The sequence below is a fragment of the Dendropsophus ebraccatus genome, chromosome 10, assembly GCF_027789765.1.
Source record: "Dendropsophus ebraccatus isolate aDenEbr1 chromosome 10, aDenEbr1.pat, whole genome shotgun sequence".
NCBI classification, from domain to species: domain Eukaryota; kingdom Metazoa; phylum Chordata; class Amphibia; order Anura; family Hylidae; genus Dendropsophus; species Dendropsophus ebraccatus.
In genome coordinates, this window is record NC_091463.1 from 29,126,835 (window position 1) to 29,143,583 (window position 16,749).

A 16,749-nucleotide genomic window follows, 5' to 3' on the forward strand; every position below is an offset into this window, starting at 1 on the left:
GGTTTTCTCATCTGAGAAAGTTGTCTTCTGTTAGATTGGAGCAGTGGGATGCAGATGTGCTCCGCTGGCCCAGAGCCCCAGTGGTCAGACTCCCCACGATTAGCTAGTTATATGCTATAAACAGAAAAATCAGCTAAGTCTACTCACCTAATATCTGTAAACTCCACACTCAAAATTGCACTATTCGCTGGTAAACAGATCCACAGTGCTGGTCCACTATAACATGTTGGCAATGGCATCCTGAGAAGAAGACTGTGCGGATCTGCACTCACTGGATGAAATCATGTCTTTATTGATGTACAAAAGATAAAAATCCAAACCACTACAAGCAAACGGGTACAAAAAACAAGGCATTTCAGGCCTCTCCCACTGGCTAGTTCAAGATTCGTAAAAACCTCCCAGAAAAGGGGCTAAAAATATAATAAGTATGATGGAAAATGTTTAATGTATGATATTTCTTTTTTTGTAATGTAAGTTTTTTTTTTCCCTCCCTCAGTCAGGGAAGGACAGTGTGAAGGCACCATTGCATCAGTTGAGACACCCATGAAGCATCACAGTTATGGTCGCAATGAAGGAGCTTGGATGAAAGACCCAGCAGCGAAGGATGATAGAATCTACGTCACTAATTATTACTATGGAAACAATCTTGTAGAGTTCCGAAATCTTGATAATTTTAAACAAGGTAGGAAAATGGTAATTTCACAGCTGATGATGTGGCTTTATATTTACAATTACTAATTTACCATTAAAACTTTGGACATTGCATTCAGGAGATCCAATCTATAACAATACAGCCATACAACAGAGCTGTTTTTTTTTTTTAAATTGTATTTCGGACAAAGCTTTTCAAGACCTGAGGAAGAGAGAGTTTGTCTCTTGAAACATGTTGGCCTAAATGAAGCTATATGCAACATGCAGTCAGGGTGGTGCTTTCTTTGTACACATGACTTCCTGCTATACAGCCACTATACAGTCAATACCTTGGAGTATTGACACTTTGGGCTTTCTGATACTGTTGTGCCTTGGGTACCCCCCCCCCCCAACCTTTCTGCACCACCGCTGGCCAACAGATTTTACCTTTTACTGTGAGATGCAGGAAGACTGGATTATAAGACAGGGTAAAGGGCAAATATTTCCTAATGTTTCCCTAGTGAAGTTTAGGAAGGTGCTGTGCCGGACTTGTTTTGGTGAAATTTTGCGACGCTTCAGCAATACTGTACATGTACAGACTTCGGGTTAACAGGGTGATTTATTGGTAGAATTTGGGACAATGTGTTTAAAGGATTAATTCCCTTGAAAAGCATTGTCCCAAATTTTACCAATTTTGAATTGGTTTTGAGTTGGGTTCTTAGATTGCTTACAAAATCATGGATGGGGGCGGGAGAGAGTCTCATTTGTTGGATTAGTGAGTTCCTTTGTCAGGGTCATATACTGACTGAATCTTGGAGACAATTCGAGGAGCAGATGAGAGACAGAAAAAGAGGTTGTTCCGAAATTTCGGATAATATACTATTAGAACCCAAATGTTGGAACATGGCAGCTTAGGTTATTTTATAAGATATTGCTATAGTTGTGAGGATGTGTTTTACAATTTACCTATGTTTTTCAGGTCGCTGGAGTAATCTGTATAAGGTTCCTTACAACTGGATCGGGACAGGGCATGTGGTATTTCAAGGAGCCTTCTATTACAATAGAGCTTTTACTAAAAACATCATTAAGTATGACCTGAAACAGCGCTTTGTAGCAGCCTGGACTCTTCTGCATGACGTTGTGTATGAAGACACCACCCCATGGAAATGGAGAGGCCACTCTGACATCGACTTTGCCGTAGATGAAAGCGGTCTATGGGTCATCTATCCATCCGTTGACTATGATTACTCTCAACAAGAAGTCATCGTCATCAGCAAACTTGACCCCAATGACTTATCTGTAAAGAAGGAGACTACGTGGAAAACCGGCCTGAAACGTAATTCCTATGGAAACTGTTTTATAATATGCGGCATACTGTATGCTGTGGATGTCTACAACCAAAAAGAAGGGCAGATCTCCTACGCCTACGACACTCACACAGATACTGATGCAGATCCAAAGCTGCCTTTCATTAATGAGTATGCCTTCACGACACAGATTGACTATAACCCCAAAGAAAAAGTACTATATGCCTGGGACAATGGGCACCAGTTGACATACAAAGTGAACTTTGTCGACTGATTGAATTGATAGCTTGTTAGGACGTAGGTCAGTCCTCCACAAAGAAAGCACTTTTACACATCAGTTATAACGTGTTGCTTGGGGAGCAACTATAGTATTATCCTCTGGCTGTTGGGAGGTGGAAATACTCTGGCCAAGACAAGTGTAATGGCCCAGAAATGTGGTATGTGACTAATCCATTGTTAAGAAGCTGAAACAAAATTGTAAAAGTGTGAATGGACATGAGATGAATGGCTCAATGCATAAAGGAAAGCCAGTTTCTTTTCGGCCTTTTGACATCCTATATTTTTTAAGTGTAACCTCAATGAAGGAGACTGAAGAACCTTAATACAAAGCAGTTGGGAGCAAAGTTTAAAGGACCACCAAAGAAAGTGCTGACACCACGTGCTTACACTTAACACTTTTGTTTCTCGTTTTTGTAGTATGATTATTCCAAAACTACAAACATCAAAGAATACGTCATAAAGTGTAACAATATTTAATGGGGGATCATTTTGTAAGGAAAAAAAAGCATATTCATGTGACATGGTGGTCATAGTCTTTACCATTGCAAAAATGTTGACTGCTTGGAATTTAATAATGACCGTTTTTCATGACCAATTTATTTTCTGTATTTAATGGGTGGTCCAGAATGTATTGTTTTTATATAGCCCTCTTGGTCATGAATTATCAAAAAATCCCCTCCCTTCCTCCCTGCAGTGCCCATGAAACAGAGCACCCCTGTATGTAACCATTGCGGCAACACCCATTGGTGCCCCATTCCCCTCATTGTCTTCATTATATAGAGGTATGCAGTGAAGGATCTCTACAACTGGTATTGCTTGAATTGGAGAGGATATATATATCTGGTTACATCTTCAGATATGTTGTCTTCACACAAATTAGACATATTTGCTTTATTCCTTTCATATTTCATAGCATAATAACCAGTTATACTGTGCATCGCCTTTAAGGAGAAGTCTGGCCTCTGTTTTTTTTTTTTTTTTTTTTTTTTTTAAAAGGCAGGGGCACAGAGGAAAGTAACAAAGAGCATTAACTCACCTTTCCCTGTGCCCCTTTAGCCCTGGACCGCCCTTCCGGGACCCCCCGCGGGCTTTGGGATCTGATGGACTGGACGCTCAGCCAGGCAGTGACTTTCCCCAGTCGTGACTTCATGACAACTCGGGGGGAACATGCCTTTTGGAGCGGGTCCCAAGGCTGATCCCACTGCTCATTGTGGCCGCGGGGATAGGTAAGCAATACTTCATTATTACTCTCTCCTCTGCCCCTGCCGCCTGCGAAAAGTGGCCTGAGGCCAGACTTCTACTTTCAATATGCATTTCCCCAAAAATTCCTCTTAAAGGGGTTGTCCTTACTTGCAAAAGATAGAGGATAAAGGGGAAGGGAAAGTACATTTTTATTTGAAGAAGCGGTAAATGTTTGAAGTAAGGGTTTTTTTTTATAAAGGGCTTGTCCCTTTAGCATAGGTGATAAGTATTTGGTTGCAGGGGGTCTCCTAATCTTGAGAATGTTGAACAGAGTCTCCTGGGGGAATGGACCAATGGGACACACATGCCAGTCACCATTTCACTCACTGCTCTATAGGAGCCATGTGTGTCCTACCACTCCATTCTGACAGGAGATTTGGGACCATGTTCAGATCAGGGGGATCCCAGCAGACGGACTCCCTACAACAATACCTATTACCTATCCTGAGCATAGGGAATGACGTTGCGGCTTTAGAAAAAGATCCCCTTACTTTCAACATTTACCTTATATTAATGGGGAAGTCCAGACAGGGACATTTTTTTCACACTCACTGGGGAGAGGGTGGTTGAAAAAAATAACCAGTCCCAGGTCCCTATCCGCTTCTTGGTGAAGAGATTGGACTTAAGGCCCTATTCCACGGAATTCCACGATATCGGCCGCTACGGACGATAATCGTCCCGTGGAATAGAGTGCAACGATCATCATTCGATCGGCTGTTGAAAAACAAGTGACTGATACAGCAATGATCTGCTGCCGTCGCTCCGTTGAATAGGAGCATTGGCAGCAGACGCTGCTGTATCCTATGGGCTGCTCGGACGATCAGCGATCACCCGGGCAGCCCCCCTGCAGGTCCCCGCCGCCCCTCCCGCACTCACCCGCTCGCTGCAGCCGCGTTGAATAGCGGCGGCAGCGAGCGGGGAACGAGGAGCAAACAAGCGCTGAGAGCGCTCATTTGCTCCTCTAGACGACCCGTGAAATAGGGCCATTAGGATGTGACTTTCCAGGCCCGCTGAGCCAGTCAGCGACTACGGACCAGAGCAGCAGATGGCTGGCACCATCACTTCGACTGGGGAGGTAAGTGCATGTTATGGCAAATGTAAATGAAAAAAGTTTATCCACCCGGACTTCTCTATGTTTAATGTGTACTTCCCCTTTACCATTTGCAGGAAACCCTCCTCCATGGTGACAGAATTTTTTCCTGACAGATTTGTTGTGTCTCAGAAATGTAATAGGCGGAAAGGACTCTTTTCACCTGTGCATTTTCACTCGGTAAATGGGTGTTAACAAGCAAACCGAGCCAAGTCCTGAAGGAATAAAAACTCCAACGTGCCAGCTCACTGGTGCCAGCTGTATTTTCCCACAGTTTCTATGCCTTTAGATGCATATTGTGGTGTTTCTTTAGTTCTCAGATCAAGATGCTTCCTTTTTGGTTTAAGTGTTCATAATCCACATCAAATATCTGGTATATTTAGCAGCTGTGCATGTGTTTCTCCAGCTGAATCCAATGTGCTCTGTGTATAGGAAGTAGATATATTTCTTACAGATAGACCCCAACCAACTAGAAAAAATATGGGTTCTGTTCTTCAGGTACTGGTGATATCTAAGCAGCCCATCTGGATAAAGTCTGACAATGGGACATATTAAAGATCTATCCAAGATTGATAATACCAGTCATGTTAAAGCAAATGTACCATCAAAGACATTGCTTTGGGATTTATACCTTAATGGATGCCAGTGGCAAGGTCCTTATTCTGAACTGCCACCTGGTTGCCGTGCACGGCACCTGTCCATTCCTGGACACCAGCCCAGCACAGAGCACTGGGGACAGGCCCCCAGTGTTACGAACCCCCCTCCCCTCTGTGACGCGGCTCTATTGATTTTAATGCAGCTGCGTCGCAGGGGGTAAGGGGAAATTGTCACACTGGTTATAAAAAAGGACCGCATCACTGGCATCCCCATGTCGGTCTTATCTGGTAAAGGAGAAGTTCGGCAAAATCTTTTATTAAAGTATTGTATTGTATACATATTACCAATATACACATTACAGGAAAGTGCTTTTTTCCCAGCACTTACTACTGCATCAAGGCGTCACTTCCCGTAATAAGTGTATATTAGTGATTTGTATAACTTTTGGGGGCAATAGAATACCACGATAAAAATTTTTGCCGGACTTCTTCTTTAGGGTACGTTCACACTTACCGAATCCGCAGCAGATTTCATTTAAATAACTGAACACAGCATCAAATCTGCACCATCAAATCTGCTGCAGATCTGCTGCGGATCCTGTAGGTGTGAACGCACCCTTAAGGTAAAAAACCCAAAGTGATGTACCTGATGGTCTGGGTCTGACTAGGGTGTGACTATAAAGTAACTGGAATACCAGGGTTCACCATTAACAAGCACTTTTCCCTGATCCAAACAATGGCTCCCAATGCTCATATACTCTCAGGACTTATGGTAGGGAAGAATAATGAGAAGGGGTTAACCATAGAGATTTTAGGTGGATAGAGTTTATACTCTTATTACTGTGTAAATTTATAACATTATAAGGAATTCTACAAAGTACTAAACAAAAGTATAAAGCCTCATTGATATGAATGGAATGTAAAATTTATCTATGTATATTCCATATAGACCGGTCTGGAGATGGCATTAGTATAGTTCCAGGAATGGACACTTCAACCGAGGCTGGTAATGGCCAATGGAATTAGCCATAACTTTTGCATATAGTTTCTGACAGTTTCTGTAACTATCGCAGTCTAAAAGTCAGAAAGAGACAATGGGATGATATTTTCCAAGTACCAGCAGTGCTTCTTGGGGGTGCCAGCTCCTGAACCCTATTTGATTTGAATTTCATACATTTCAACCCTATTTAAGAGTTACATTGGCAAGCCTGTTCAGCGATTGCACATCTTCAATGTTACATTTCAGTGTTTTGTGTTTTATTGGTCCTTTAAAAACATAGTTATGAAATAAAATAAAATAAAAAAGACAGCTGCCTCTTCCGACAGTGTAAGGAGTGTGTTGAATGTTCTCACCCTCATCTACAAAAGAAAACCATCTGTAACCACTTTAGAGTTTTTTAGAGTTATCTTAAGAACAGTGAAAGTACACGAGGAGTAAAGAAAAGGAGGATCTATACAAAAATAAACTCTTTATAAAAAACAAAACAGCTGGAAATTGTTGACATGTGAGTGTTGGGTGGTAGTGACATTATAATATTAGGAGTTCCTATATAATTGGCCACAATGCAGTCAAATGTTTAGTGTATTGGAAATTGGGCTTAGGGTTTGTTTCCGCAACGCAGAAATGGAGTTAAAAGAAATTGGTTTGACTAGCCACACTAGTTCAGTATTAGGTAATCCCACCCTAAGGCTATGTTCAGACGCTGTAGAACAGGGATGGGGAACCATCGCGTCTTTGGCTGTCCAGACACGATGAGAATTGTAGTTTTGCAGCAGCTGGAGGGCCAAAGGTTCCCCATCCCTGCTGTAGAACAACGGCCGTTGTGTGTTACATAGTGTGCACAACAACGGGCGTTCTTCTATTGAAACCAATGACAACTACGTCTGTAGTTTTCCCATTTATTTACATTGTGTGAACACAGCCTTAGGCCATGTTCACACGGCGTATGACATCGGTTGTTCTGTGACCCGGCACAGAACAGCCGGTGTCAGTGTAGAACATCCCGGCCGGTACTGCAGTGATCTTCATTTGTGCTGAATTGGGATGCGGATGGAAACTGCACTCTCCATTGTTTGATGTGTCAGGCTTGTGCGGCCGCCATTCAATGAATAGCGGCTGCACAAAACTGACATGTCAATTTTTTGTACGGCTGCTAGTGATCCTGGCCGGAGTGTATACTATGTATATACACTCCGGCTGGGATTCCCTCTAACTCCAGTACACGTAAGTTGTGTATTGATCACAGCCCTTGTTGTTGTGTGAACATGGCCTTAGACGTCATTCACTTGGTTATATTATGCATTTGTGTTGCATCAATCGACCCCATTTATAGAAAGTTATGGGGCCATTTTGTATCTCTATATGCCTCTGTATGTATCAGTTCTTGTAACACCTTCAGTATTTAATGGAAATAATCCCCTAGAACCATGGTTTCTATAGCAGAAAGGGATGATGCTTGCTAGTATCACCATATGGCGGAACAATGACTGACTATGACTATGTAGTAGGATTTTCTGGTATACTTAATTTTGAGTTAGAAAATGTATAGTATAGATATGATATGTTCTTTTATTAAAGGGGTTGTCCAGCAGAAAAAAAAATCTTTCAAATTAACTAGTGTCAGGAAGTTATATAGATTTGTAATTTACTTCTATTTAAAAATCTCAAGTCTTCCCATAATTCTAAGCTACAGTATGTCCTGCAGGAAGTGTTGTTTTATTTACATTCAGACACAGTGCTCTCTGCTGACATCTCTGGCCGAGACAGGAACTATGCTGAGCAGCAGAGGTTTTCTATGGGGATTTGGACAGTTCCAGACATGGACAGAGGTGTCAGCAGAGAGCACTGTTTCTGAATGTAAATAAAACAATAAAACAACACTTCCTGCAGGACATACAGCAGCTTATAATTATGGGAAGACTTGAGATTTTTAAATAGTAAATTACAAATATACATAACTTTCTGACACCAGTTGATTTCATAGAAATTTCTTTTTTCACTGGACAACCCCTTTTAAGAGACTGCAGATGTCTTGTATACAGCTGAACACTTAATCTATCATGTGACTCCTTTGTGCTTGATTGCATTATGTCCATAATGACGTATAGCTGACCACCCACAGGATAGAGAACTGTTAAATGACAAGCTTCTGGTTGGACGTCCAAGCTGGTTAAAATCAGGTCATTTGACTGGAGCTATACTGCCAACTTAAATTAGGAGAAATGGTTTTAAGCCACCGCCGCCCCCCACTGGTTCCTGTTTTGTGTATATGTAAAAGAAGTATATACATTTTTATATCATGCCACGCCATACTAAATGTTGTGTTGAATATATTCTTTATTTGTTGTAAATAGAAATTACACCATATTTTTTAAAAAAGTTCCATGTATGTAAATTAGGATATCGCTTTACCATTTGTATATAACATGTGCATTCATTGGATGAATAATTTAATGCAAGTCATTCACATTTGCAGTACTGCCGCTCGAGTACGGCTTAGTTAAACTTCCTGTAAGAGTGATGTTTGTGCTCAGTATATGGTTATAATGAATATGGCGTATTTCATTTTTATTATATTAAAGTAACTTATGAGTTATAATGGAGTACACTTCTGTATGTTCTGCTGAACATTGAAAGAAAATAATAAAACATATTGATGTCAATCTTAGGCCTGAAATTGTGTATTTGGGGCACATTTTTGGTTGTATTTTGAAGAGTAAACTTTATTCCACTACAAGAATGGAACGCCATAGCACCGCTTAGCCAATCACTGTGCTGTCCTGCTGCAGCCTGTGATTGGCTGAGTGGGCTGTCACTGAGTGAGGGACCTGGAGACGTTGCAGCAGGGCACCAGGAGAGCGTGGACAGGTAAAAATGGCCTCTTTATTGTTTTTTAATATTACAGCAGCACAGTATGTTAAGGTTTTTTAACGTTTACACACATCATACAGAGATACAAATACAAAGAGATGCACATTATATATATATATATATATATATATATATATATATATATATATATGCATAGATAATACACACATACACATGCATCATACACACAAACTCACATACATATTTCATGTACACACAGATTTACCTCTGGTATTTGAAAGCACCAGGTAAAGCTCACATGCTGTCAGATCTGCAAATTCAAGAGCCGCTCCAGTGCCAAAGTGTGCAGGCTGCAGAACTACTCTTGTGTCCCGACTGACAGCAGCAGCACATAGAACAGATGGAGGCAACCTGAGAGGAGGAGATGGGGAGGGTCCCAGGTGAAGGAGAGGGCTGCACTGATTCTGCACAATACATGTTGCTCCCTGTCACCCCGGTCACTCACTGCTTCTATACAATAAGATGAAACCCTAGGTTACTATATAGAGGAAGTGAGTGACAGGTGTGTGCAGCAGTGCTGGGGGATTATATGTTGTCCTTTTTCTACTAAACAGAGAGGCCCACCTCCTGCTAAGGGGACCACCAAGGGGAAGGGCCCACCGGAGGATTTCCCCGCTCCTTTGTGGCCCTGTGGGCCAGTCTTGGTCTGTCTGTAGGGGAATAAAATGAAAGCACTATGGGTTTTTGAAAATGAGGAAAAAAACAAAAGTGCAAAAATGAATATTGGCTCTGTCATGCGGCAACAATATTTCCTATTATGAGTAGGACTTTGCTCAGATCTTGGATCACTAGTACCTCTGTCCGTTTTGTGGTATTGCTGTGTAAAATTCAGTTTTGTAGATAGATGGATAGATAGATGGATAGATGGAAAGATAGATCGATGGAAAGATAGAGTGAGTCAATGTTTGATGTGTATTTAGTAGCCAACGCTTGAGTTTTATTAGCAAGTTGATGTGGGACTCTTGGACTGACATTCACTCACTCTACATTCTCAGACAGGAATCACTGTAATTCAGATCTAAATTAAACTTCTTACTTTGATTCTAAACATAGGTCATCATTCTGGGGCTTAAATGATTACACATTCTCTTATTACTACATGTACTAGTTCTATTCTGCAATAAATGAAAGGCTAGACGACATGGTAAAAACTGAATAATAATCTCATATTTTAAGAAGGTTTTTGTGACCATTACTATACACTATCACACTGACCAAATCCTGTATGCCATGACCAATATTACAAAGAATACCATTATACAAGGTGTAACTTATACCCCACGCCATGACCACTAACATTACCACCAAACTGTCATTGACCAAATACTAAGACCAATAATGAAAACACTACCAGTTTACACGGGACAAATAATGTCACCACTCTGCTACTGAATAAAATCCACTGTACAAACATCAGAATCACCTCATACAGTCATTATAATAGCAGCAGATATCAGATCTACACAACCTCTGCAGACCATAAATGACTACAGTGCAATTACAGCCAGTGATTTACAGAGAACGTCTTGTTTAAGTGAATCACAGGGGGCTTCTCTGATCAGAATTGCTCTTCTCCATCTGGCCAGGGCCATCATAAGGACTTCTCTCAGTCAGAAGTCGTCGCCATAGGATCTGCCAGACAAACATTTTAGGCTCCTCACGTCTGTATTGCCCTTTCTAACCATATAGTGGTTAGTCCCCCCTGTATCCATACAGTAGTTAGACCCTTCTGTGCCCCCAATTAGGCCCCTCTGTGTCTTTATATAGTAGTCAGGCCCCTCTCTATGCATCTGCCTAGTAGTTAGGCCTCCCTTGTGCAGGTAGCCCCTAGTAGGTAGTATCCCCATGTTGCTATTTCCCCCATAGGTAGTGTTCTTGGTAGGTAGGCTTCCCCCTGTAAGTCCCCACCCATAGTAAGCCCACAAGTATGTAGTATATCCCATGTAGGCACTGCACTGTAGGTAATCACCCCCTGGTAGTTACATGAGTTGTAGCCAGGGTTAACTTGATCACAATAACACATTTAACTTTCACATTCCACTTTCTACTTGACTTAACATAGCTCCCGGACACAATTGGTTAAGTCTGGCTACATCTGTACCTAACTTCTCTTCCTACTATTTAGCTATAGCCCCTGCTAGCCTCCATTCCTCCTATGTAGGCATCGCCCCTGGTAGTTAGCCCTCCCTCCCATGTACTCATCTCCCTGAAGAGTAGTCCCCCTTTTCTCCATGTGGACATCTCCACTGGTAGTTAGCCCCCCCCCCAATGTAAGTATCTCCTTTGGTAGTTAACCCCTCTTGTGCACATCCCCCTGTTAGCCGCCTCCCTCGCATGTAGGCATCCTGCTGTAAATTAACCCTCTATCAATGCAGGCAATCCCCCTGTAAGTTTCCCCATCACCACTATATGAACATTACCCTGGAAATTAAGCCCTCTCCCACCATGTAGACATCTCCCTGTTAGGTAGCATCCCATCCCCTCTCCTCCCTGTGTGAAAAAAACAAACAAACAAACAAACAATACTCACCTAGCTGCAGCAACTAGCATCTTCTTCCTCTCCCTGTTCTGAGTACACAAGTGACATCAATCGTGTGCCAGAATGCTAGGGGAAGGAAACAGGCTCTTTTGGCTGGAGGCAGATTGCTGTCTGTGGCAACAAGAGTGATTGACAGGGCCAGGAGCCATTGGCTCCTGACCCTGTCAATCACAGCCCTGCATTTAGCTGCGAGTGCTCATCAGCAGCACTCAGCCAAAGTGCTGGATGCGAACATTTGCAGCCCCAGAGAGGTTCGCTCAGCCATCAGGTGCTGCAATTAATGTCAGCTCAGGGGGCCCGGTCCATTATGGCTGCTACGGCGGTAGTTCTGTTATCCATAGTCACTCTTTGACAGCCATAATAGAGCATAATGTGGAGAAAAACAAGGTATTTCGTAACATAAATGCCAAGTCCTATAATGCTCTGTTATCAGCTTTTTTGTCCTGTTGGAATGGGAGTGACTTGAAACTTTTTGTTAATTGTTGTCAGGAATCCCAGTATGGAACAATGTGTTTTCCATAGAGCAGGTGATATGCTTTAAAGCCAAAGGGTCCCTTTAAAAGTGTCATGACATTTATCAGGTGAGAAGTTCAAAAAAAGCACTTCATAGGATAAAAATGTTTATGGTTTAAAAAAAAAAAAAAAAAAAAAGCAATAGAAAAAAAGATGGTGTCAGATATGCTGGCCTTTTGATGTTGGACTAAGAGCACAACCCACATATCTGCAAAACAGATATCAGCTGCCGCCATTTGCCCCTCTGGACATATGATAGTACTAGATCCTTGACCATGCAGTTAATCAGGATAAGAGGATAAACTGGGCTTATTAATGGTGTTGCTGCCACAAAGTTAAAGCCAAAGTCAAAGCATGTGTCCAACTTTTTTTTTATTGACTCAATCATGAAATCACAGACCACATGATATCACAAAACAGGTACCATTATAGACAGCGCATTAGATTATAGGGCACATGACATCATTGATATCACAAGGTATGTAGCTCTTTACTCAGTATTGAGGCCTCATCTACACATTGTGTAGCCAGGAAGGTGTAGAGCGCTTCAGAGGTGCACCATTTAAACACAAAAAAACACAAAATATGGCAAACTGTGACCCAACCTTTTAAGGGATGTCTCATGTTGCATGTTCGTATGCATCTGCTGTTCATTAGAGTGTAAACTCTCGAAAGCATAATGTCTCGGGAGCAGCGTATCTGCTGTACATTAGAGCGTAAGCTCCTAGGAGCCATGCATCTGCTGTTGGTTAGAAATTAGAATGTAAGCTATCAGGTGTGGAGCATCTGCTGTGCATTAGAACATACACATTAACGAATACACTTTCAAGAGTGGTATGACTGCTGTACATTAGAGTATAACAGTGACCCATACACAATAGATAGGGGAGTGATGGCTGAACAAGTGTTGAACAAACGATCTGTCGAATGAACGAACTGTCTTATGTACAATTGTTTTGCAGAAGTGGCCAAGCACATTTTAGTCCATATTGGCCATTATAATTTTACAGACTATCCATTCATAGTCCACATCCAGGTTATGTTCACACTACGCAATCCCTGCGGATCACCTGCAGCAGATTCCGCAGCTTGGCCCCACTCACGCCGTGCACATCTCTGCTGGTGCTATAGGCTTCATTCTATAGTTTGGAAGATTCCGACATCTGCCTGAAGATCGAACTCGCTCTGTACTGTGGACATACTCTTAGGGATGAAGCTTCTGCCTGGAGACGTTCTGAGAATATTATTTTCTGAAAGATCATGGACATGAATGAAAGACCTTCAAAATGTCAGGTAGGAGGTATTGAGCAGGCATAGGTGCTGAGCTTGCTCCATACACACTGGGTGATGGCTGTCTTATACATAGAACAGTGGAAGAAATCAGAGTTGACCCCTAGATACCAGTTAGACAGGAGGACTGCCCTGTCACCTGGTCAGTGGCCATGCTGGGAGCAGTTTACATGGTAAGGCTAGGTTCACACTGCGTTTTCAGCATCCGTTTAACGGATCCGTTTTTTTTAACGTCCAGAAAAATAGGGTCAGCAACGTTTTTTGGTCCGTTTTGGTCCGCCAAAAAAAACGGATCCGTTTTTTTTTATAATGGAAGTCAATGGAAAAACGGATGCACACAAATGAATCCGTTTTTTGCAATCCGTTTTTCATGCGTTTTTTGCAAAAAACAGATGCGTTAAACGGATGCTGAAAACGCAGTGTGAACCTAGCCTAACCAGATAAAGACCCCCAAGACCTGCCCTCAAGTATTAGGGCCAAGCAAAAGAGGTCACACAGTCACACAGTGTCTCTATTGGAGGGCTTGCGCACCTCTGATTCCGTCGCTCTCCGCTCATTGAATTGACATATCAATTCTTTAAGCAAAGAGCGGCGGAAGTGGAGGCCTGTGAGCCTTCCCATTGACTGAGACAGGCGGGAATCTGCGGCGGAGAGTTCCTTGGGAGAGGGGTTACTGTGCAATACAAAAGTATTGCAGTGTACTATATATGTAAGCCCCTAAGGGGAATAAAAAAATTGTAAAGATAATGAAATAATCAAATTAGCAACATTAAAAACAAATATCTTTACAAACAAAAGTTTACATTTGTGAGTTTCTCAATACATTATAGTGTATACTGTCATTAAAACAAGCCCTTGTACAGCCATCTTGATGGGAGAAAAAAAAAGTAATTCCTGTGATGGGAAGAGATTAAGCAAAGCTGTTATCAAAAAGAAGTTGTAATTGTATCAACTCATGTATAAACTCACGTCTCTAGTAAATCTCAGTAATATCACGTTCATGGTAATGACTGCCGGATGAATGACCTCACTGTGGATAAAAGACAAAGCAATAGCATTGCCAAACTAAGTTCCATAAACATTATACGGAAGAATCGGTGCCTGATATTTCCCCTAAAATTATATTTGTGAATATGTTTATATACAGTTTCATTATAGTTGTGGTCCTACATATTTACTTTCACTCATATGATTGTGATTTCCGTCTCGTCATCCAGAATTCACTTATAAAACATATGTTGGCCTCGGATCAAGCAAATCCTTTTATTTAGAAAATTAATCATACATGAAACAGAGAAGAATATTCACGTCTGAAGTGTATCCATATGATCCACCCCTGGCAAATCACTGAATGGGCTCGGATTGCACCCAGTCTTCAGATTTAGAAGTTATGATGGGCACTTGTTAAGGTGTGGGGTTATTCCCAGCTACAGTGTACCAGCAAAATGTCACTAAGGAAAAATGGGTTTGCATTGATGCCATTTATGTTTTGCATTGATGGCACAGCAATATGGTACCTTACATAAAATGGTTGGTTATTGGACCATTCGTGTGACCAAAAAGACATTTGTAATTATTGTATTTATGGAAATGACTGAAACTTATTATCAGTTGTATTAGCGCTAGAGATGATTTGGTCTTCCTCTCTTAGATACTCTGCTTGTCGTAATTTCCTTGATCCTTCCTTTGCATGTGGTACAACGCTTTGCCAAAAACTATTCCGGTCATGGCTTTCCTATTATTCTCAGTAGTATTGTTGTGACAGATCTGATACTAATGTTGTGCTTTCTGTATTGGCCAGATGCCCTATTACAGTGTCTGGTGTGTTGTGTCAGGCACATCCTAATATTGTGCCTGACACAATATTGGACTATTCATCCTTAGCCCCCTTCTACAGTGCCTGCTGTGGCCCTATACAATGTCTTTTTTTTCCCTTCTACTGCCCCCATATCGTTCCTCTTGCTCTCTTTGCTATGCCTGCAGCGCCTTCAAAGCTATCACAGCGCTGATCAACTCTTCTAGGGTTCAATACTGTAATTTATAATAGCATATGCCAGGGGCATGGTGGGCAGGACAACCCTAGTCCACAGCGATATGTGTCGTCTCCTATGTTAGTATGCCATTGACCTGTACATAAGGTTCCAAGATCAAAATTGGATATTGACTGAAGCGGCCCCTTAATATGGTGGTTTTTGGTGGTCTTTATACAGGAGACATCCCTTTTCTAGGCCCTTCCTTGGAGGGATACCTGGCTAGTCCCATCTTTTGAGACTAGTAAGCGAGGCTCTGCGGATCTTTTTGCATATTGATGTACTTGAATAATGAACTACTATTTGTTAATCTAACAAAAAACCATTATGTTTTTAGTAAATTAGTAAAGCAACTTCACACCAAACTTGACCTTGAATTATGTCACCTAAAGGCACTATTACATGGGGAGATCAGCTTAATATGCCATTGATCAGCTGAAACTCAGCTCCTTAGTTAGCCAATGGCATTATTTTAATGCGATTGGCCAACTAATGGTATAAAAAATCTTCCTATTGCAAAAAAATATTACCGGAGAAATAAAAACTATGTACAGTAGCCTCAGGCTTATAAATACTGTTTCCCAAAAATAAGACGCCCTCCTAAAATAAGACACCCCTACTAAAGTAGTGTAAAGTAGGGCACCCCCCGAAAATAGGGCACCTCCTACCCTAAACTATGGGCACCCCCTGAAAGTAAGGCGCCCCCGAAAATTAAGGCCGCTCGGCGCCCCCCAACCACGACTCACCTAATCCCCTTGTGGTGCCTCACAGTCGTCGCCGCAGGCAGCTTGGTCCATGGCCCCCAGCGTCCGCTATGCGTCCTAATGGACAACGCTGCTCGCATACCCCAACGCGCAACGCTACTGCCGCCAGAACCTGCCAACGCATCCCGGCGCACAAAGCCCCACAAGCGCACAACGCTACTGCTGCCAGAACCCGCCGCCACGTCCTGACACACAACGGCGCATGAACACCCCGACACACAACGCTGCCGCACGTCCTGATGCACAGCGCTACTGCCGCCAGGACCCACAGCAGCCGACAGGACAGCCCAAAGCAAAGACTTTTCAGCTCTTACATATGGAGATTACTCTAAAATTACCAATCTAACAACATGCCAGTGCCTAAATCTCTATTGTTTAGTTTAGTCCCCCCAAATCGATTGCAATCTATTGCAACCATAGAGATTCACATGAGCCATAAGGACCTTGTGTGATTATCTTTAGAACAGTCATAGCTTTATTCTTCTGATACAAAATGCCCAAATTTCCTACAAAGACACAATTTCCTCTCTGCCCGAAGCAGCCACTAGAGGGAGCATAGGAGCTGACTGTATACTGT

The 16,749-nt window shown here is 42.1% G+C and overlaps 2 protein-coding genes across 2 annotated transcripts in view; both read left to right on the plus strand.

Annotated features, from left to right (window-relative positions):
* Nucleotides 1–5,775, plus strand: part of OLFML2A (olfactomedin like 2A) — a 61,615-nt gene extending 55,840 nt beyond the window's left edge. The window contains exons 7-8 of the mRNA XM_069986763.1: nt 497–682; nt 1,610–5,775. Coding sequence (XP_069842864.1) covers nt 497–682; nt 1,610–2,211 — 788 coding nt within the window. The 3' untranslated portion in view covers nt 2,212–5,775. The remainder of the gene's footprint in view (nt 1–496; nt 683–1,609) is intronic.
* RPL35 (ribosomal protein L35) overlaps nt 1–16,749 on the plus strand; it is a 446,139-nt gene that overhangs the window by 111,156 nt on the left and 318,234 nt on the right. The window lies entirely within an intron of this gene.